The sequence below is a fragment of the Macrotis lagotis genome, chromosome 8 (assembly GCF_037893015.1).
Source record: "Macrotis lagotis isolate mMagLag1 chromosome 8, bilby.v1.9.chrom.fasta, whole genome shotgun sequence".
NCBI classification, from domain to species: Eukaryota; Metazoa; Chordata; class Mammalia; order Peramelemorphia; family Peramelidae; genus Macrotis; species Macrotis lagotis.
Genome location: NC_133665.1, coordinates 100,769,105 through 100,791,063, shown reverse-complemented (window position 1 = coordinate 100,791,063; position 21,959 = coordinate 100,769,105). Strand labels below are relative to the sequence as shown.

Sequence of the window (21,959 nt, the reverse complement as noted above, 5' to 3'; positions counted from 1 at the left end):
TAGTAGTGGTAGTAGTGGTAGAGGTGATAGTATTAATAGTAGAAATGGTGGTAGTAGTGGTGGTTTTGGTGGTGATAGTAGCAGTAGTGGTAGTTGTAGTACTGGTCGTAGTAATGGTAGTGGGGGTGTAGCCGTAGTAGTAGTAGAACTGGTGGTAATAGTGCTGGTAGTGGTGGTGAGAGTAGTAGTGGCAGGGATCTAGATGTGATGTGGAAAGAGTTCTTCCAGCACAGGGATGGTCTGTCTGCACAAGTGCCTGAAGGGAGAAGCAAACATTCCTTAGGTGCCAGCTGTTCCTCGCCTCAAACCTGAGAAGTAGACGCAGAAGCACTCTGCACACACACACTTGCACACGACATCGCATTTGGCCCTCGTGGTACGTGACTCTCGTCAGGAGGCGGGCACCAGCATCTCACCCGTTTCACAGATGAGGGAGCTGAGGCCAGCTGAGGCTAAGTGGCACGCCCAGGTGGTGAGGCCAGAGTTAAACTGTCCTCTTTGCCAGCAGAAGGCTGTTAAGGTAATTAGGAGCTAGAGTGGAAGACCTTAACGGCTCAGTTTTGTATTTTTATTTTATCCTAAATAAAATGAAAACTACTAGGTATTTTTGAACAGGGGAGAGACAATCTCACTGAACGAGGCAGCTTTTATTCAACATCCACTGCATACAGGTGCTATGCTAGGGGCTGGGTGGGGCCTTCAAAAACAATGTCAAGTCTATGCAGGGGCATGCTGAAGCCAGCACATACTAATTAAGAGAACTGATTATTAAATTTTCAATTCTTTTCAATTTCCACTCAAAATATTCAGTCTATCAATAATTTAATATTTAAAACTTAACAAAAAATGTTACATTTACATCTCAAAAATGAGCAGATGCTACTAATTAGGGGTTGATTTGTTGATTGTCTAGACGTAAAGTGATGGAAAATATTAACAATAGAGATTAATCTTAAAAGTGTTTTTGGAGAACTGGTTGTTAAATAGTTACCAGTAAAACCTGAGCACCTATGTATTAGCAGTAGGACTTTAAGAAGCTAGGTGGCCCAGTATACCAAGCATAGGACTTGATATTGGACATGAGTCCAAATCTCACCTCAGACCTCCCTAGCTGGGCAAGCCTCTCTCTGCCTCAATTTCTTCATCTATAAAATGGAGATGATAATATATTAACACTGGTTTCTAGAGTTGTTATGAGACTTGCAGTGATTCAGGGGTTTGGATGAGAGGAAAGAAAGAAATGATTTCCAGTTCTGGGAAGAAAGTTCACAGACTTGCATACAATTAACATATGAAGCACCCCATCCTCACTGCATGCATAATTCTCATTTCATCGAGAAGGAAATTAGCCCAGAAAAGTATGGTGATCAACTCTAGGCAACATAGCAAGCTGGTGGCAGAGTAGACAAGCTACTCTATTAAGTTCCTCCTGATTTCTCAATTTCCCTCATCCGACCTCACCTTATGGCATTTGGCTAATAACTTGTGCAATATTTATCTGCATATGTATGCAATGGAGAGCAAAGAGCCCTTTAACACAATTGCAGAATTTCAAGAAATGCGCTGAAGCCTGGAGTGGGGAATGATTTATCAAGGTCACCCATGTCAAGTTATAAGGTCAAAGCAGGGACTTGAACTGAGGTCTCAACTCCTAGTCTATGATTCTTTCCATTGAATCCTATGTAGGAAATATCCAGATGAGGAAACTCCCTCTATTGGTTCAGGTTAGCACCCTCCCTGCAACTTAGTCTCAAAGAGTCTTAGGGCTCTGAGAAGTTATGGGACTTGCCATGTCCTGCACAGCCAGACATAAGACTTCAAGACTGGCTCTCTATCCTCTGCTCTCCATTGTCTATCCTTCCATATCATGGTCCTCTAAATCCTTGAAGACAGCCCCCCTAAGTCTTCTCTTCTTGGGGATAAATCTCCCCAGTTCCTTCATCAGTGCTTCCTTTGGCTGGGTCTCCATTCTCCTCCCTGGTCACTCTCCTCTAAATGCTCATCACTGAGTCTGAACTGAACATGATCCAAATGTGATCTGACCAGGGCAAAGACCAGTGGGACCATCACCTCCATGATCTAGGAAGTCATTCATTGATACAGACTAAGATCATCTTAATTTCCTTGGTTTCTCATGTGGGATTGATGTCTCTTTAAGCTCCCACATCTTTTCCAGATGCCTTCCATTTACACATGCTTCCTCCATCTTGTAAAGTTGAGTTTTGGAAAGCCTTTACCTTTTCCCCATCTGCCTCTTTTCATCCCAGACTTGATGGTCTACAGCCTTTTTATAATTCCTGAGAGCCAGGCACATGCTCAGGGACTTCATTGCTTTGTTCTGGACAGAACCTGAAGCCTTTTCTTCCAGGTCTCCCCTCCCCCATCCTATCCTCCCCATTCTAGGAAATGAAGAGACAGATAACTTGGTTGTTCTCTGCAAGTTTAATCATGGCTATTTTCCTCTTCACTCTAGAGACACATTCCTGATCCCCTCTTCTTCAGAGGTTCCCCAAGGTAACCAAAGGACATGGGGACCTCCTTCCTGATAAGATGACACTTGATACCCCCCCAAGTCCTCTCCCAGGACCCCCTTTTCTTTTTAACCTTGCCTCCTGCTCCACAGGTCTCAAATGGATTTATGACCCTATCTTCTGATGCAACCCCTTGGCTTGTCCAGTTTCCTCTATCTCAACTACTTCCCTTCTTGGGGCCCAGTTACAGGAAAGGCTATGAAGCTTGAGGAAAGGGAGTGAAGAGAGGAGAGGGCTTAAAAAAGGTGAGGCAGCAGCCCAAAAAGGAGAGTAATCCAAGAGAAGTCCAGAAGAGGGGAGGCCGAAAACTCCATATGGCCAGTGATCCAGCTAGAAAACTTGCTGATGCGGACATAAATGCTTGGCACTTCTAGCTGGGTACAGGATTTAGCCCGGCTCATCACCCCTGCCAGTATCCAGGTATTCTCAGCTTCACAGACAAGGATCCCCCCAGGATCTCTCTGGGGAAAGAAAGAAGAATTAACCACAGAGATCACTGGATTGGGTAGTCCAGGCCAGCTGGCTTTCCTCATCTGGATGTTTCCTAGGTAGGATTCAATGGAAAGAATCATAGACTGGGAGTTGAGACCTCAGTTCAAGTCTCTGCTTTGACCTTATAACTTGACATGGGTGATCTTGATAAATCATTCCCCACTTTGAGTTTCAGTGCATTTCTTGAAATTCTACAATCACGTTAAAGGGCTCTTTGCTCTCCATTGCATACATACACAGATAAATATTGCACAAGTTATTAGCCAATTAGTCAGGAAGGACAATAGGATTCAGAACAGGGCTGAGGTAGGCATGGGGAAGAACACCTGTTCTGGACCCAGGAGTCTCAATTCCCTGTGGAGGGACTTCCTGGGAGAAAAAGCAGGTTTTACTGGGCCTTATCACCCCCCTTAGGGCCAGGTTAATGAGAAGATAGGAGAGATGGTTCGGGACTTTTGGGTAACTATTCTCATTTGTCTGTTTCTGGAGTTATCCAATCAAGTTAGCATATATACTCTAGAACAATTCTTTCATTTTTATAGTTGAGAGAACTCTGACATCAAACCCTGAAAGGTCACCCAGGTCAATGCAGAGATGAGATTTGAAAGATAAGATCATAGATTTAAAGCTGAATGGGACCTTGGAAAGTCATCTAGTTCAACCCTTCCACATTTCAGATGAGGAAGTCAAGACCAAGACTGGCTTAAGGTCAACACAGAAAATCAATGACAGAGCCAAAACCAGAACTCAAATCTTCTTACTACAAAATCAGCATTTTCCACTATACCTCATCTGAGTAGGGGTCATGCATCATCAGAAAAAAATCCTATCTAAGGCAAAGGTTATGAACAGGAAGGTGGACTCATAGAATTTAAGGGGTCATCAAGTTCACTCCCAACTGATTAAGAACCTAAAACTTCTTAAGGCAAGCTCATCCTATTTCTGTATGTCTATTATGACAGTCTTCCACATATGTCTTCCTAAAGATCTTAATTCTTCCTTCTCGAGCTAAACAAAATGAACCTATGCTCTCTTCAGTATATGAGGCCTTCAAATATTTTAAGACAATTATGTTCCTCCCCAAGTCTTCTCTTCTTGAAGCTAAATAAGTATTCACTAATTCCTTCACTAATTCCTAATATAATATGTCTTCATTTTCCCCTCAACAACAGTCTCATTTCTTTCTCAATTTTCTCTAGCTGGTCAGTCTTCATTTTAAACATGATCTAAACAGATAGTGGGACTCTTGCTGCCCTTGTTTTGGACCCTGTGTTCCTATTAATGCATCCTAAGAATTTTTTGCTTCCATATCACATCATTGACCTATACCATGCTTGGACCTATACCATACAAGATCATTTTCTTTTTTTCCAGCCACAACTTCTTGTGCTGTCAATTTAAGGTACTCAAATACAAGACTTTATAATACTGTCTGACTATTATCCTACATGTTAGCTATCTCTCCCAGCTCTGTGTTACCTGCAAGATTGATGAATATGACACATATAACATCAACCAAGTCTTTGATGACTTTGGTTTTTTTTTTTTAGGTTTTTGCAAGGCAAATGGGGTTAAGTGGCTTGCCCAAGGCCACACAACTAGGTAATTATTAAGAGTCTGAGACCGGATTTGAACCCAGGTACTCCTGACTCCAGGGCTGGTGCTTTATCCACTATGCCACCTAGCCGCCCTGCTTTGATGACATTCTTGAAGAAAATAGTACCAAAGATAGAGCTTTGGTTTTTCTTGTGTGATGCCAATCCATTAATTACTACCCGTTGGGTCTTCTCTTTCAAATAGTTCTAAATCACTTAACTATAACATTCATATATTACTCTCTCCATCTTGTTCACAAAAACAATTTCTCAAGAGGCATTGGAGAATGCTTTCCTCAATCCAACTATATTCTAACATGCATAATTTAATAATTCAGAGATCAAAGTCAAAAAGGAAATGAATGAAGCTAGCTAGTCTAGCATAATTTTTTTTCCTTAATCAACCTTTGCTAGGATCTAAGGATTTCCACTTCTCTTTCTAAGTGTTCAAAACCTATCTATTTAATAATACTTTCCATAATCCTTCTTGGGGGAAATATTATTGTCAGTATTGTGCCTAAGGGAGCCATGGGGGTTGGGGCTCTGACTTTTGCCTTCAGAAGATGCAGATAACTCACCTTGCATAAAGTTTTGTTGGTTTGGCTCATAGCACAAACCATAAATCTCATAACAAAAGTAATATAGCGGGGTGAATGGGGAGTCATGTGGTAAAGTTGGTCACACCTCTTGTAGTTAACGATGAAGACTTTTGTCCCCTGGATCTTGGAGCATAATGGTCGATCTGCCTTGGGAAGACAGTGTGATGGTCAGAAAGTGAATATTCTCTCCTCTTTCATTAAATAAATGTTTATACTATTTGATAAAATTTGTAGATTGCATGGCCTAATGGGAAAACTCTTTCCCATTTCCTGACCCTGCCAAGAAGTCAATTTGAGGTTTAGACCTGACCCAGCACTAAGTAGTATATAACCTAAGTAATATATAAGGCTCTCTAAGTCTCAGTTTAACTAATTCAACCATCTCTAGAGAAGTTCCAGCTTCTAGTGTCTGCCTTCCATGATTTTGTGCTGAACTGAAGGACAAATGGAAAACTAAGCAGGGACTAATGATATGAGAAAGGATAATTGAGAATGCCCCCACAGAACTTTCCCACATTGTGTTATAGGAGATTCAAACACTTCTCTTGGAAAAAAACAGGCAATGACAGAATTCATTTTGCTTGATTGTATATAATTGTTACAAGGATTTTCTTTTCTTCCATACCTTCCCAAGGGAGGTGGCGTGGGAGGAAGAGAAAATAGATTTTTGGTTAGTTATTTAAATTTAATTAAAAATAAAGAAAAATAAAAAGATAATGGAACTAAAGTAAGACTTGGGGAAAGACAAAGAATGCTTGCTGCCTTCTGGCTGAAGCCTCAATTCACTTTCATTCCAGAGGACATAAAACAAGTTAGTAACTAGGAAATAAGCAGTCAGGTCCCTGAGAGGGGCCATAGAGGGTATGAGGGGAGTTAGGCATGCCTCAGACCCAAAGACCTTTCTACAAACCAGACCGTTTGTACTGATGGCTCAAATGTGAAATAAGGTGGAAAAGGCAAGGATAATTTATCAGTGCTTGGTTATGATTATGATCCCACTGATGGTGATACTTCCTCCAGTGGCTGCAGACCCTTCCTTAGCCATGCCCTTTCTTTCTGGGCAATATCCTCCCTTAAATCCTCCATAGTGGTAGAGGGGGAGGACTGGTCTACCTAGAGTGTTGGGTGAGGAGGAGGGCTTTCTCTGGATCTCTTTAAATTATATGGATGGTAATGGAGCACAAAGGCTCTCATCTATTGGCTAGCGTTCTCTCTTGTATCTTCTTCTCTTTTCTGCTATCCTTATGTCAGTCTCTTGCTTTTGACAATTCTTCAGGGAAGAAAGCTAAACTTATTTTAGAATCAGACAATTATAGGAGGATGCTATCCATATATCAGAGGTTGCTCAGACCCACCATATGCCTCTCCATGGCCATTTAGCTGAATTATAGCTTTAACTACTTAGAGACTATAGTATTCTTTGACTCACGGTCATATGATACCACCTGAAGAATACTGATTTTTAAAAAAGGGTAAGCTTTTGTTTCAGACAGAAACACTGAGCAAGTTCTCAAAGTCAATCTAGTCCATTCTCTTTCTTCTATTAAATACTGAGTCAAATTCATTGTCCATTTTCAATCTAAGATTTACATGCTGATAAACCATATCCATTGGTCCATCCAGTTGCATAGCATTGTTCATCCATTTGGTTTCCAGGTGTGAATAGTGAGAGCCAAATTATTTGTGTAGTTAGAGATCTCATCTAGAATTTTGTTTTACCAACAAATGACAAGATTTGTCCAGGGTCACATGGCTAATAAATAGAAGGGCTAGAACTTAAGTTCAAACCTCCTGTCTCTCTCAATCCTGGACTCTTTCCATTACATCATTCTGGTGGCCTCCAAGTTTCCTTCTAACATTCTATTTTGTCTCAGCACTGTTCCAGGGAAGTCTTAATTTGGAATCCAAACAGTCTGGATCAGGACAGAGATGACAGATCTATAGACACAGAGTAGGGCATTGCTTTGAAGATCATCTAGATCAGCCTTTCATTTTTATAGATGAGGAAACTGAGACCCAAAGAAGTTAACTGATTTATCCATGGCCACAGGGTTGTTATTTAAACCAAGATCCTCTGATTTTAAATCCAATTTTCATTATACTTATGAAGTGGTGGGCCTGGTTGTAAACCTGGGATCTGTCAGGAAGAATTACTAAGCATTGTCTATAACCTATTGGAATCATAGAACTTAAAATTCCAGGATGTCATTGTTAGAGGATCTGACTAGGAGTCATATGGTTTGTCCTAGGAAGCAGCTGAAAGCATAGAATAGAGAAGCAATCGCCACCAAAAATTGAACCTAGGGATAAGAGTCAATGTGGTGTAATGGAAAGAACTCTGACCTGGGAGTCAGGTAGGAGTGTGCCAGTGTGTCCCTCTAGAGAGGGAAAAGTGCAAGCAGGACATACTTTTAAGTTTACTCTGAATTAGTAACACTTTTTCATCACTTAAGACTAGATAAACAATAAAAATGATAAATCAAGTGTATGAAAATTCCTGAGGTACAAAATTCACATTGAACATTTAATAATTGGCTCTCACATATTCACCTGAATGGGCTCTGGCATACCATTTGTGTCAGGAGTCCTGGTCCTATCAGTAAGTCAATCATTAAATATTTAGTAAATTCCTACTATGTTCCAAGGACCATAAGTGCTAGAGATTACAAAAAGAGGCAAAATGACAACATGGGCATGTGATCTTACAAAGTTACTCTGCTGAATTAATTTTGTCATATGTACAGTTATTGTGAGGAAAACTCTGAAAAGTGTTATATACCTATGCAATGCTGTTATTATTAAAAAGTCATGAAGGAAACAAGTCAAGATCCCCAAATTCAGGTCTTTTGCCTTTTTTGTGGTATTCCGACCACACTAATTCTTGAAAAGAAAATGCTAACATAAGGTTGAGAAGAGGAGTTGCCTCCAAAGGGGATATGGAAAGCTGAAAAAAAGGCTGGGAAAGAGGAAGTCCAAGAAAGGAAGACTAGGGAAGCAAAGAATGGTCCTACAGACAACTCTGGCACCCTACACCAATAGTAGTTATTTAGAACTTTGGGACCATGGTCATCAGCATCCCTCTGGCCTTTATAAAGGTTTTCATTGGAAAATCTCAAGTCAGTTGGGGGCACTAGTAGTTGTCTCAATGATGTAACTGCACAGTTGGTATAGAACAATGTGGCTCTTAAAAAACTGATTGGGGCTAGGGGAAAAAGGGAAATTTTTATAGGAGTATTAAGTTATAAATTATAAATTAGGAACTAGAGGAGGCCTTAAAGTTGATCAAGTCAAATCCTCTCATTTTACAGAAGAGCCCTCCCCACCCCCAATTCATTTATTTGCCTAAGGTCACAACAAATAAACATCTGAGGGAGAATTTGAACTCAGGTCCCCTTGATTCTAGGACTGTCTCACCCCAATTCAGAGGGGGATCACTGTCCACCTTTCTCACCTTTCTCACTTGTTTCACTCCATCTTGTCACCCAGCACTGGGTCCCAATCTTCAAATTAAACAAAGGGGGAGGTAGACAGATAGGTTGGATATATTTGGTGAAGTTCACAGGATAACTCAGGCGAAGGAGGGCGATATCCCCAATCATTGAGGTCCTTCTAGTGTACTTTGGATGAAGGAGGATATCCATGACGGGGATTATTAGGAAGGTGTTGGAGTTATAGGAGGAGAGATTTGTGTCCACTATCATAACTGAGTAATCAAAATTGCTGTTAAGAAAGAGAGAGTTAAATGTATCTTGATGGTAGGATGCCCTTATCACCCTATCAGCACCTCAGAAGAGACTGCCTTCTCTCAAGAGAAATCAAACCATGCTAATGAGAAGGAGCAGCTGTGAAAATGGTCAAGAGGGGCTGGACAAAGGAGAATGCCTTTCTGGTCCTGTGGCTGGACTCTTCATCTTCCCTCTCCTCCAGTTCCCATATTGCAGCCTTAGTCCTGGCAGGAAGCTTTCCCTAAAATAATCAAGTTACTCCTTACATTGTCTCAGAGCAATGATGGATAAACTGTCTCACCCTCCTTTTTCACCCAAGATGCCCATGCACTTCTCTACTCAATGAGGTCAGTGCTCAGTTATTATTGGGATTAAATTGGACTGAAATCTCCCTGTAAATCAGAGCTAGATCTATGTCTCCCAAAGACAAAGGCTCAGGAGTCATGTAAGTCCTGTTTAGTGTGTCAATGACAACATCTTTAAGAATCCCCAGTCAACGTTCTTCAGGTGCTTCCTCAGCCTGGATATCAATCACAGAATTAAAAGTAGGAATTTTTGCACCTAGAATAAATTCACTTGCAGTTGAATAAGGTAGGTAGGGATAGGGGTGATGGAAGTGACTGGACAATCCTACAGCAGACAGACAGAGACAGAGACAGAGACAGAGAGAGAGAGAGAGAGAGAGAGAGAGAGAGAAAGGATAGACAGAGACACAGAGACAAAGACAGAAACAGAGTAGAAAGACAGAGACAAAGGCAGAGACAGACAAAGAGAAATAAAGATAGAGACAGCAAAGGAGAGAAGAAAAGAGAAACAGATAAAGACAGAGATAGAAGCAGAGAGGAGAGAAAGGAGAGACAGGCAGAGATAAAGAAAGAAAGGGAGAGAGAGAGAAGAAAAGGAGACAGGAGGAGAGAGAGAAATAAAGACAGAGCCAAAGACAGATAGAAACAAAGGCTGAGAAGGAGAGGCTGAGAGACAGAGACAAAGAAAGAGGGGCGGGGGAGAGAGAGAGAAAAGAGAGAGAGACAGAGAAAGAGATAGAAATAAAGATGGAGGAGAGAAAGGAGAGACAGAGTGAGGGAGAGAAAGAGAGAAAGAGACAAAACTGAACACCCTTGGGTAGCTTCCTGTTTTAACTCATTCTTCTTGCAAAGTGCAAGTGAAGAACTTTGCTATTTTTTTCTTTTTTAGATTTTTCGAGGCAATGGGGTTAAGTGGCTTAACCACGGCCACACAGCTGGGTAATTATTAAGTGTCTGAGGTTGGATTTGAACCCAGGTACTCCTGACTCCAAGGCCGGTGCTCTATTCACTGCGTCACCTAGCCGCCCCAAACTTTGCTATTTTTACCACACTGAAGGGCTGTCCTCTAGGCAGAAACCTGATTGCCCTACACCAGCTAAAATGCTGATCGGCTGCCTCACCTATTGATGCAATGGGCAGCTGTTATCACCCATTCACTGCCCAGGAGGGCCCCTTCACACACATGGTGTTGATTCTGTCTCAGGCTCACTTGCCAGGGCCACTTGTACTCCATAGAATCTTGCATATTTATGGTCTTCAACCATTCAGAATGGTCACAATCTAGGGAAAAAGGAAAAGAAGAGGGAAGCAAAGAGAAGGGCAGGAGAAAGGAAGAGAGGAAGAAAAGGAGAAATAGAGAAAAGGGGAGAAGAAAGAGAGAATGATGGAAAGAGGGAAAGAAAGGAAGGAAGAGAATTAGTGAGATAGAGAGGAAGAAAGAAAAAGGAGAGGGAAAAAAGATGGGAGAAAGATGAAAAAAAGGAGATAGACAAAATTGAGAGAGAGGATGTAAGAGAAGATAGGAGAGAGAGACAAAGACAGTGACAGAGAGACAGAGGAGAGACATAAAGAGGCAGAGAGGCAGAGGCTGAGAACCCTGGAAAACAGGGAATCCATTCTGTCCTTAAGGCAAAAGGAGCTATTTGTCATTTCTAAGTCATTTTTAAGGGCACCAGAAGGAGCTTTGGGATGAGTATTGATCCTCAAAGGTGTCAAAAGAAAAGTCATGGTCTGAGAAGTCTAGTGATTGTGATCAAAGGGACTGAATTAGTTTGTGGAGTTAAGAGAATTAACAGCCTGTGACAGAGCCATTCATGACTTGGTGTGGATTGGAAGTTATCATTTAGGACAGGTTGAGTCCATGTGGGACTTGGGAAGTGTGTGTAGAGAGGGCCAGAGTGGAAGAGAGGATTTGGGAGTCATTTAGGAGAAGGTGAAATCTTGGCCAAGTGAGAACTTGGCCAGAACCAGCTGTGCCTTGGATTCTGACCTCAAAAGGGTTATGTGTGAACATTTGTGTCTTGGTGATCCCCACCTCCACCCCATCCCCCTTTCCCTCCACCCCCCCACCCCCCGCCAGTGACCACCACCATGAAAAGCCATGGTGAAAAGTTAGTTATTCAACAGATTTGGATTCCTGTCATGTATCTGAATTAAGATTTACCTGAACAAACCAGAAGAACATTACATACACTAACAACAACATTTGGTGATAATCAACTGTTCATTTCTGTGGTACAATTTTTTTAAGGTTTTTTGGGGTTTTTTTGCAAGGCAAATGGGGTTAAGTGGCTTGCCCAAGGCCACACAGCTAGGTAATTATTAAAGTGTCTGAGGCTGGATTTGAACTCAGGCACTTCTGACTCCAGGGCTGGTGCTTTATCCACTGTGCCATCTAGCCACCCCTCAGTGGTACAATTCTAAAAGACTTGTGATAGAATATACCATCCATATTCAGAGCAGAAACTGTGGAGTTTATTATCTTCAATTTTTAAGAGCTGTCTTATGTATTATGTTGTTTTTTTCCCCCTCTAATATTTTCTTTCTTCCATATGGATTTTATTCTTCTCTCACAACATGATCAATATGCATATGGATCTATGTTTAGCATAGTTATTAATGTAGGAGCCTTAGATTGCATCTGGTCCGGAGATATATATATATATATATATATATATATATATATATATATATATATATATATATATATACACCTAGCCCTCCCATCCAATTAGCTGCCCAGGTTCAAGACCTCAGCATTATACTTGACTCCTCCCTCTCTCTCCCTCACCTCACCTGTCCAGTGTGTTGTCAAATCCTGTTACATCCTTGCTACATCCACAATGTCTCTTGTATTTGACCCTTTCTCAGTTTCTGATTACTTTCCCCTATCAGATGAAATATCTGTAAAACACTTTGCACATTGAAGACTCTTAAATGTTGTTCCCTTCCCTACCTTGGACTATGGTAATAGTTCCTAGTTGGTCTCCTTACCTCAATTCTTTCTTTACTCCAATTCATGGTCTGAGTGATTGATTGATTTTTGATTGATTGATTGATTGATTGTCAAAGCTATTTCTGTCAAAGGCAGGTTTGACTGGGTTATTCCACTCACTCCACTCCTCAAATTCTAGTGGCTCCTTATGACTTCTGTTTTTTAAAGTCCTTCATGAACTGATGCTAATCTACTTTTTCATCTTTATCATATACATGATTTCTTTTTACCCACTCTGTGATTTAGCTAAAATGATTTTTTTTGCTCCTCATACACATCTCTTTGGATTGGTTGTACCACATGTTGGAAAGCATTTCCTTCTTTCTGTCTAGGATCCCTTGCTTCTGTAATGGGGGCCTAGTAAGTATGCTTAGCTACACTTTTTTCCTAGATGGTTCTCTTGTACTCTGTCTTCTCCCATTTGGGCTAAATTTCACCATTAAGCCAGATTTTACAGTATGATTTGCCCCATCCCCTTAGCCTCAGACTCACATTTTCCTTGTATTTTTCAAGTGTAATCCCAGTGGAGGCCCTGCCCTACCCCATCAGAATGGCTTGGCTTCCCCAAATCCTAGGTCTCTCCTAGAAATGGAGGCATAGATATTCTTGGGCCCAGACAACTGTATTCCAGTTCTGGAGAGGTGATTTTCTACCCACCTGGTTGGACATCAGAGTAACCTGGAGGGTAAGGGAAAAAGAAAAACACTGATAAGAAGTGAGATAATTGGAGGAAGTGAAATGACTAGAATGGGGTGAGGCAAAAGTCAGGCTGAGATAAAAGGAGAAGAAATACAATAACTAGGGAGAAGGAGATAAGGAAAGGTGTAAAATAACAGGAGATCATAGGGAAGGAATGCTACAGTAGAACAGATGTGAAATTACTGGGAAGGGGATTTGCAGAAGACTCTAGAATGAGAAAGGAAGTAAGGTAGGTAGAGGAGGCAGAAATCCAGGAAGGGTTAGAATTTTAAGAGCTGAGATGAGTAGGTGAAATAACTAGGAGAGAGACCAGGAGGGGAGAGAGCTGAAAGACTGAAATAACACCAAGCTATCTAGGTAAGATGGACAGGGAAAGAATAAATACCAGAAGGGGTAAGATAATAGGAGGGTGGAAGTAACAGGAGAATAAGATAAGATAATGGAAGTAGGGATGAGAGTAAGATTGAGATAAAGAGTGGATTAAGCACCCCAACCCAGGCACAGGCTGTGGAAATGAGTAAACAGAAAAAAAAAAAGGAACCTAACCACAGAAAATTACTTTGGTCCCATGGAGGATCAAAACAACACACTAAGAAGATGACAAAATCCAAGCTTCTGCATCTAAAGACTCCAAAAAAATAGGAGCTGGGCTCAGGCTATGGCAGAGCTCAAAAAAGATTTTGAAAATCAAGTAAGGGAGGTACAAGAAAAATCAGGAAGAGAAATGAGAGAGATGAAGGAAAAACATGAAAACCAGGTCAGCAGCTTAGTCAAGGTGATCCAAAAAAATGCTGAAGAAAATAACATATTAAAAACCAGTTTGGGTCAAATGGATAAAATAGTTCAAAAAGTTAATGAGAGGAATTCTTTAAAAAGCAGAATTGGCCAGATGGAAAAGGAGATAAGAAAGCTCTCTGAGGAAAACAAATCCCTCAAACATAGAATGGAGATAAAGGAAGCTGATGACTTTGTGAGACATCAAGACATAATAATTCACACCAAAAGAATGAAAAACTAGAAGAAAATGTGAAATATCTCACTGAAAAAAACAACTGATCTGGAAAACATATCCAGGAGAGATAATTTAAAAATTATTGGGCTACCTGAAAGTCATGATCAGGAAAAGAACCTTGACCTCATTTTAAAAAGACTTTCTACAGGAAAATTGCTCAGATATCCTAGAAGAAGAGGGTAAAATAGAAATTGAGAGAGTCACTGATCTCCTCCTGAAAGAGATCCAACAAAACCAACCCCCAGGAATATTATAGCCAGACTCCAGAACTCCCAAGTCAAACAGAATATTACAAGCAGCCAGAAGGACACAATTCAGATACCATGGAGCTGCCGTCAGGATCACACAGGACTACGTTAAGGCTCATAGGGCTTGAAATATAATATTCTGAAAGGCAAAAGAGCTTCGAATGCAACCGAGAATCAACTACCCAGCGAAACTGAACGTCCTCTTCCAGGGGAAAAGATGGACTTTCAGTGAACCAGGGGAATTTCAAATGTTCCAGTTGGAATGGCCAGAGCTGAACAGAAAGTTTGATCTTCAGACACAGGACTCAGGTGAAGCAGGGAGATTGGAGGAGGGGGGGGAAATATGAGGGATTTAATGATGATGAAAAGTGAATTAAGGATTACAAATCAGTCTGAGTGGGTTAAGTGGGAAGATAATGGAGAAGGATGCCATAAAGATGAGATGCTTGAAATACTGAAGAGAGGGAAATTGGGGCGGTATGTGGTACATGGATATAAAAAGGGAGAGAATGAAGGGCTCAGAGGTGTTGAGAGGGAAGGACATAACCAGAGGGAAGGTGAGAGGACCAGGGGACATGAGAGTCGGAAGTGAGATAACAGGACTTGGCAGCAGGAGGAGGGGAGATGGAGGTGATGGAGAGAGCAGGAGGAGGGGAGGGAGGGAGGGGGAGGAGGGAGGGGGAGGGGCCAGGGGGAGAGGAGGGAGGGGCGGGGCCAGGGGAGAGGGAGGGGCGGGGCCAGGGGAGAGGAGGGAGGGGCGGGGCCGGGGGATGGGAGAGGGGCGGGGCCGGGGGAGGGGGAGGGGCGGGGCCGGGGAGAGGAGGGAGGGGCGGGGCCGGGGGGAGGAGGGAGGGGCGGGGCCGGGGGGAGGAGGGAGGGGCGGGGCCGGGGGAGAGGAGGAGGCGGGGCGGGGCGGGGCGGGGCGGGGCCGGAGGAGGGGGAGGGGCGGGCCGGGCGGCCTCACCGCAGGCGGGCGGCGGCGGCAGCAGCAGCGGCAGCAGCAGGGAGGGCAGGAGGCCGGCGGGCACTGGGACGCCCAGGGCGGCTGTTGGGCGCCGTGCCCTCGGGCCCCCGGCCTTGGGGAGGCAGCTGGGCCCCGCGGGGGCACCCCGGGGCTCTGGGGGTGGCGGCTCGGGCCCGGCTCTCCCACAGGAGGCCGCGGCGAGCCTCCTGCCCTCCATCTTGAGGCGGCGAGCCGGGGGAGGAGCTAGGGGGCACGGGTCAGGGGGAGGGCACGCCGCGACGCCCCCTCCCCCCGGGAGCCCTGGGGTGCGGAGGAGCGGACAAAGGCAGAGCAGAACCCGCGCGGGAGCCCCCGCAGCCCTGCCCTCTGCGTGCCTGCCGTCTGCCAAGGGGCGCAAGGAAGTGCACGGGAGGGAGGGAGACAGAGAAAAGAGAGGGAGAGAGAAAAGAGAGAAAGAGAGAAAGTAACAGAGAGAAAGGGAGAAAAAAGAAAGAGAAAGAGAGAAAGAAAGAGAAAAAAGAAAAAGAGAGAAAGAGAAAAAAGAAAAAGAGAAAGAGAAAGAAAGAGAAAAAAGAGAGAAAGAGAAAAAGAGAAAAGAGAGAAAGAAAAATGAAAGAGAAAGAGAAAAAAGGAGAAAAGAGAGAGAAGAGAAAGAGAGAGAAAGAGAAAAAAGAAAAAGAGAGAAAGAAAAAAGAGAAAGAGAGAAAAGAGAAAGAGAAAAAGAAAGAGAAAGCAAGAAAGAGAAAGAAAAAGAGAGAAAGAGAGAAAAGAGAGAAAGAGAAAAAAGAAAAAGAGGAAAGAGAAAGTGAGACAGAGAAAGAAAGAGAAAAAAGAAAAAGAGAGAGAGAAAGAGAAAGAAAGAGAAAAAAGAAAAAGAGGAAGAGAGAAAAGAGAAAGAGAAAGAAAGAGAAAAAAGAAAAAGAAAGAGAAAAAGAGAGAAAGAAAGAAAGAAAGAGAAAGAAAAAAGAAAGAGAGAAAGAGAAAAAAGAGAAGGAGAAAAGAGACAGAGAAGAGAAAGAGAGAGAAAGAGAAAAAAGAGAAAGAGAAAAAAGAGAGAAAAGAGAGAGAGAAAAGAAAAAGAGAAAGAAAAAAGAAAGAGAAAGTGAGAAAGAGAAAGAGAAAAAAGAAAAAGAGAGAAAGAAAAAAGAGAAGGAGAAAAAGAGAAAAAAGAAAGAGGAAAAAGAAAGAGAAAAAAGAGAAAGAGAAAAAAGAGAGAAAAGAAAAAGAGAAAGAGAAAGAGAAAGAGAAAAGGAGAAAGAGAGAGAAGAGAAAGAAAGCGAGAAAGAGAAAAAAGAAAAAGAGAGAAAGAGAAAAAAGAGAAAGTGAGAAAAGAGAAAGAGAGAAAGAGAAAAAGAAAAAGAAAGAGAAACAGAAAAGAGAAAAGAATGAAAAAGAAAATAAGAGAAAGAGAAAAAAGAAAGAGAAAAAAGAGAAAGAGAGAGAAAAGAGAAAGAGAAAGAGAAAAAAGAGAGAGAGAAAAGAGAGAAAGAGAAAAAAGAAAAAGAAAGGAAAAAGAAAAGAGAAAGAGAGAGGAAGAGAAAAAGAGAGAAAGAGAAAAGAAAGAGAGAAAGAGAAAAAAGAAAAAGAAAGAGAAAAAGAGAGAAAAGAAAAAGAGAGAAAAGAGAAAGAAAAAGAAAGCGAGAAAGAAAAAAGAAAGAGAAAAAAGAAAGAAAAAGAGAGAAAGAAAGAGAAGAGAAAAAGAGAGGAAAAAAGGAATAGATAAAAGAAAGAAAGAGGGAGGGAGGGGAGGAAAGGAGGGAGGGAGGAAGAGAGACAAGGAAGAAAGTAACATACCACACATACTACATATATATGCACATGTACACAAACACACACATGCATACACATACATACACAGATGCACACATATGCAGTGCATCTACACACATGCATATAAACACATATACCTTTATATACACATGCATATATACATGTATACACAAGGCATATATGCATACACATCCACACACATGCATATGCATGTGTACGTATGAACACATGTACATATACGTGCATATAGCTGCATGCACCCACATGCATGTCTAAAGCACACATACTGTGCATATGCAAGACACACGCGCACACAGTGCACTCACCGAATACATGTGTGCATGCATACACATGCATATGCATGTATAGATGGTTCATGTATGCACACACATGCTTGCACACATACATATATACGTGCTGATATACTGATAAGTCTTTTCAGTCACATCTGACTCAGATTTGGGATTTTCTTGGTACGATACTAAAGTGCCATTTCCTTCTTCAGATCATTTTACAGATGAGGAAACTGAGACAAACAGAGGTTAAGTGACTTGCCCAGGATCACTCAGGTAGTAATGTCTGAGGCTGCATTTGAACTCAGTTCTCCCTAACTCCAGGACTGGTGCTGTATTATCCACTGTGCCACCTAGTTGCTCTCATACATATGTTAACACATTCTAAAATGTTCCCCCTAAGTCTACTTCCTGCCGATATAAAATAAAAGCACTGTTTGAAAGGAGCCAGCTGATTTTCCATCCAGAGAGAGACATTCATGTGGGACAGTGTTGAACTAGTTTCCTCTCTAGAGCTTGCCTCCCACAGAAAGACTGTGGGAACCCCTGATAGTAGTGGAGCACAGGAGATGCGATGGCTCTGCGGCAGACTGAATCTGCTTTGGGTGAGACCCACATCTCTAAACATTTTCCTTTCCCAGTGGCCCCGAGCCCAAGGGAAAGAAAGGCAGTGATTATCTGCCCCTTCTTTGTCATCTAAGCAAGAAGCCTCTTCCTACTCTTTACAGTCAAAATCTTCTAGGTTTCCACTGTGTATACTAAACATTTCATCTTCTCCTACTCCAATATTCTGTTGGCTCCCCTCTTTTTGTTCTAGCTCATTTTCTTTAATTTATTAAACAAATTTAACACTAACCTCAGGATTATTTGGTATTATTTGCTAGAGATGGGGAGGTAGGGTGTATCTGGAATAAAAACAACAGTTTAGAGATTAGTTGTGGCAGGTGATGAGGAAATCAAACAATGGACTTCTCCAGGAATTTGTTAACTCTGAAGAACTGGCTGTGATCACTTTTTAAATTGACCCAAGAGAGAGAGAAGAAAACCAAATCACTGGTATTAAATATGAAAAGAGTAAATATACCACTAATGAAGATGAAATTAAAACAATTATAAAGAGTTTTTTGACCAATTATATGCCAATAAATTCAACAATTTAAGTGAAATGGAAGAATATTTACAAAAATATAAATTGTCTAGATTAAACAGAAGAGGAAATAGAGTATTTAAATAGACCTATTTTAGAAAAAGGAATTGAATAGGTCATAAATGAGCTTCCTAAAAGGAAAAAAAAAAGAACCAGAGAGATTTATAAGTGAATTTTATCTAATCATTAAAGATCTACTGGTTTAAATATTAAATAACTTATTAGGAATAATAGGCAAAGAAGGAATACCTTTATGAATGATACTCATACCCAATCCAGGAAAAGTAAAAACAGAGGAAAAAAATTATAGACTAATTTCATTAATGAATATGGATTCAAAAATCCTAAATAAAACATTAGTTAAAAGATTGCAACAATATATTACAAAGATTAAATATTATGGCCAAGTGATATTTATACCAGGAATGCAGAGATGGTTAAACATAAGACAAACTAATGATATAGTTGATTATATCAATAATAAAAGTTTTAAAAAATTATATGATTATATCAATAAATGAAGAAAAACTTTTAATAAATATCCATTTCTGTTTAAAGTAAACTTTTGAAAGTTTAATTATAAATGGAATTTTCTTTATATTGATAAAGAATAATTACCTAAACTCATCAGCAAGCATTATTTGTAATGGGAATAAAGCTAGAAGTCTTCCCAGTATGATTAGGTATAGAACAAGGATGCCCACTGTCACCAATATTATTCAATATTGTAATGGAAATCCTAGCAACAGTTATAAGAGAAGAAAAATAAGTAGAAGGAGTCAGAATAGGGAATGAGGTAATAAAACCCTCATCTCTTTTTACAGACAATATGATGATATACTTGGCAAATTCCAAAGACTCAACTAAAGTTGAAACAATAATTTTAGCAAAGCAGCAAAATATAAATAAATCCTCATAAATCTTCAACATTCCTATACAGCTCAAATAAAACTCTGAAAAACGATATAGTAAAAGATGTCCCATTTAAAATAGCTATATAATATAAAATACTTGAGAGTGTATCTGCCAAAATAAACCCAGGAACCATTTGAACAAAATTATAAAAAAATTTATAAAAGTAAAATCAGATTTAAATAATTGGAGATATATTAATTGTCCATGGGTAGGAAGGGCCAATATAATAAAAAATGACAATTTTATCTAAACAAATTTATATATTCAATACCATATTGATGAAATTACCAAAAAATCATTTTACTGAATTAGAAAAAAATCAATAACAAAATTCATTTGGAAGAATAAAAAGTCAAGAATAAGAAGGAAACTAATTAAAAATATAAAGAAAAGGTTTTAGCAATACTAGACCTTAAACTATATTGTAAGGCTGTAATTGTCAAAACCATCTCACACTGCTAAGAAAAAGAAAGATATTTTGGTGTAACAAAGTAGATACATAATTTACAGCAGCAAATAAATACAGTAACCTGGTATTTGGCAAGTGTAAAGATTCAAATATTTGGGATAATAACTCATATTTGGTAAAAATTGTTGGGAAAACTGGAAATCAGTCTGGCAGAAATTGGGTATAGACCCACATCTTAAACTATTTACTAAAGTAAAATCAAAATGGATACATGACCTAAATATAAAGAAAGATATAAGAAAATTTGAAGAACATGAAATATATTAATTATCAGACTTATGGATAAGCAAGCAATTTATGAATAAATAAAAGATAGAGAGCAGTGTGAGATGTAAAATGGATAATTTCAAAATATTAAATTAAAAAGAGTTTGTACAAATAAAATAAATATAGCCAAATCAGAATGAAAGCAGAAATTTTGGTAAATAGATATCCTCAGATTAAAGTTCTCACCTATATAACACACTTTATCAAATCTATAAAAACCCATCGATGAATGGTCAAAGGACAGGCAGTTTTCTGATGGAGACATCAAAACAATTCATAGTCATGTGAAAAAAATACTCTAGATCACTATTGGACTAGATAAAATGATCTAGATAAAATCATAAATTTTACACCGATCAGACTGGCTAAAATGATTGAAGTGGAACAAGACAAACATTGGAAATTGGGACCGTGAAGCAATCTAACCATTTTAGAGAGCAATCTGGAACTATGCCCAGCAATTATGCCCATACTAGCCCAAGATTATTAGGAAAAGATAAAGAGAATCTATATGTTTTAAAATATGTATAGTAACTCTCTTTGGTGGCAGAGAACTGAAAATCCCCCATCAGTTGAGGAATGACTAAAAAGTTATATGATTGTGATGACATGTTATTGTGGTATAATAAATGATGAGCTCAATAATCAAAATACAGATAGACTTAAACCAAATAATTAAGAGTGAAATGAATGGAACCAAAAGAATATTGAATATAGTAACAATAATATGTTTTAAATTATTGTAAATATCCAAATTAACTTCAAGGGACACATGAAGGAAGATGCTATCTGTAACCAGAGAAAGAATTGACAAATAGAAATATGTATAGAATGGTTTTACATATATGTTTGTATTTGTGGGGAGGAAGGGCAGGAAAAAGAAGAAAAAAGGGGGGGAAGAAAGTTACATGTTACCTTTGTTATATATTTAAAAAGAATGGAGAGTTGTAAATAATATATTTGCATTGTTATGTACAATCATCTCTTTTTCCATTCTACTATATTATGGAAATGCTTTTTTCCTTAAGTTCAGAAAGAAATAAATTTAATTTTAAAAATTTTAAAAAGAGATAAAATGATCTGATATTATAATCACAAACATAAATAATGCTTCTTAGATACCTTTATATAGGTATGTTATAAAATTTATGTATAAGTATATATGTTGTTGTTCTGTTATTTCAATCATATCCAACTCTTTGTGACCTCATTTTGAGAGTTTCTTAGCAAAGATACTGGAGTGGTTTGCCATTTTCTCCTCCAACTCATTTTACAGATGAGGAAACTGAGGAAACGAGGTTAAGTAATTTGCCCAGGGTCACAGATTTACTAAGTGTCTGAGATTGGATTTGAACCCAGAAAGGTGAGTCTTCTTAATTGTAAGCCCAGTGCTCTATCCACTATACCACCTAACTGACAGATATATATGTGCTGATATATATGTGTGTATGTTTGTGTGTGTGTATATATACCTCATACACTTTTGAATTTAATCTACATTTATTAACATTTTTTATCCCTATCTTAAGGTTAGAGATTAAGCAAAACAATAAACAAAGCCCAGATTTTAGATTCTAAGGTGTGAATGCTTACACTGGAAATTTAATTATGAGCTCTTTCCAACATGACTCTGTTAAATATCATATTTAAGAGAGCCCCAAAGCAAAAGACAAAGAGTCAAAGAGAAGAAGAACCTGTACCTGGATTGCTGTGCCACACACACAGGGAATTGACCTACCTTTGGAATTAGTGTATGCAAAGTAAGTGATAAAGGTAGGATTATATAGAGTGTATCATCATTAGGTACTAATACTAGAGAATATTCCTTTATTAACACAAAGGAAGTATTTTTTTATTACTACACAAAGAATATCTAAGGAAAGCCTTCTAGCTTTATTCCAATTACAAATAATGCTTGCTGATGATTTTAGGC

At 39.7% G+C, this 21,959-nt stretch overlaps 1 protein-coding gene across 1 annotated transcript; it reads right to left on the bottom strand.

Moving 5' to 3' along the window:
* Positions 1-2,400: 2,400 nt before the first annotated feature.
* On the bottom strand, positions 2,401-15,459 carry LOC141494908 (putative serine protease 45). The gene is made up of 6 exons (XM_074196036.1): positions 15,166-15,459; positions 12,900-12,920; positions 10,369-10,528; positions 8,669-8,937; positions 5,197-5,360; positions 2,401-2,992 (listed from the first exon to the last, which is right to left on the bottom strand). Exons 1-6 carry the CDS (start codon positions 15,380-15,382, stop codon positions 2,768-2,770), a joined length of 1,056 nt encoding a protein of 351 aa, XP_074052137.1. The 5' UTR covers positions 15,383-15,459; the 3' UTR covers positions 2,401-2,767.
* Positions 15,460-21,959: the final 6,500 nt, after the last annotated feature.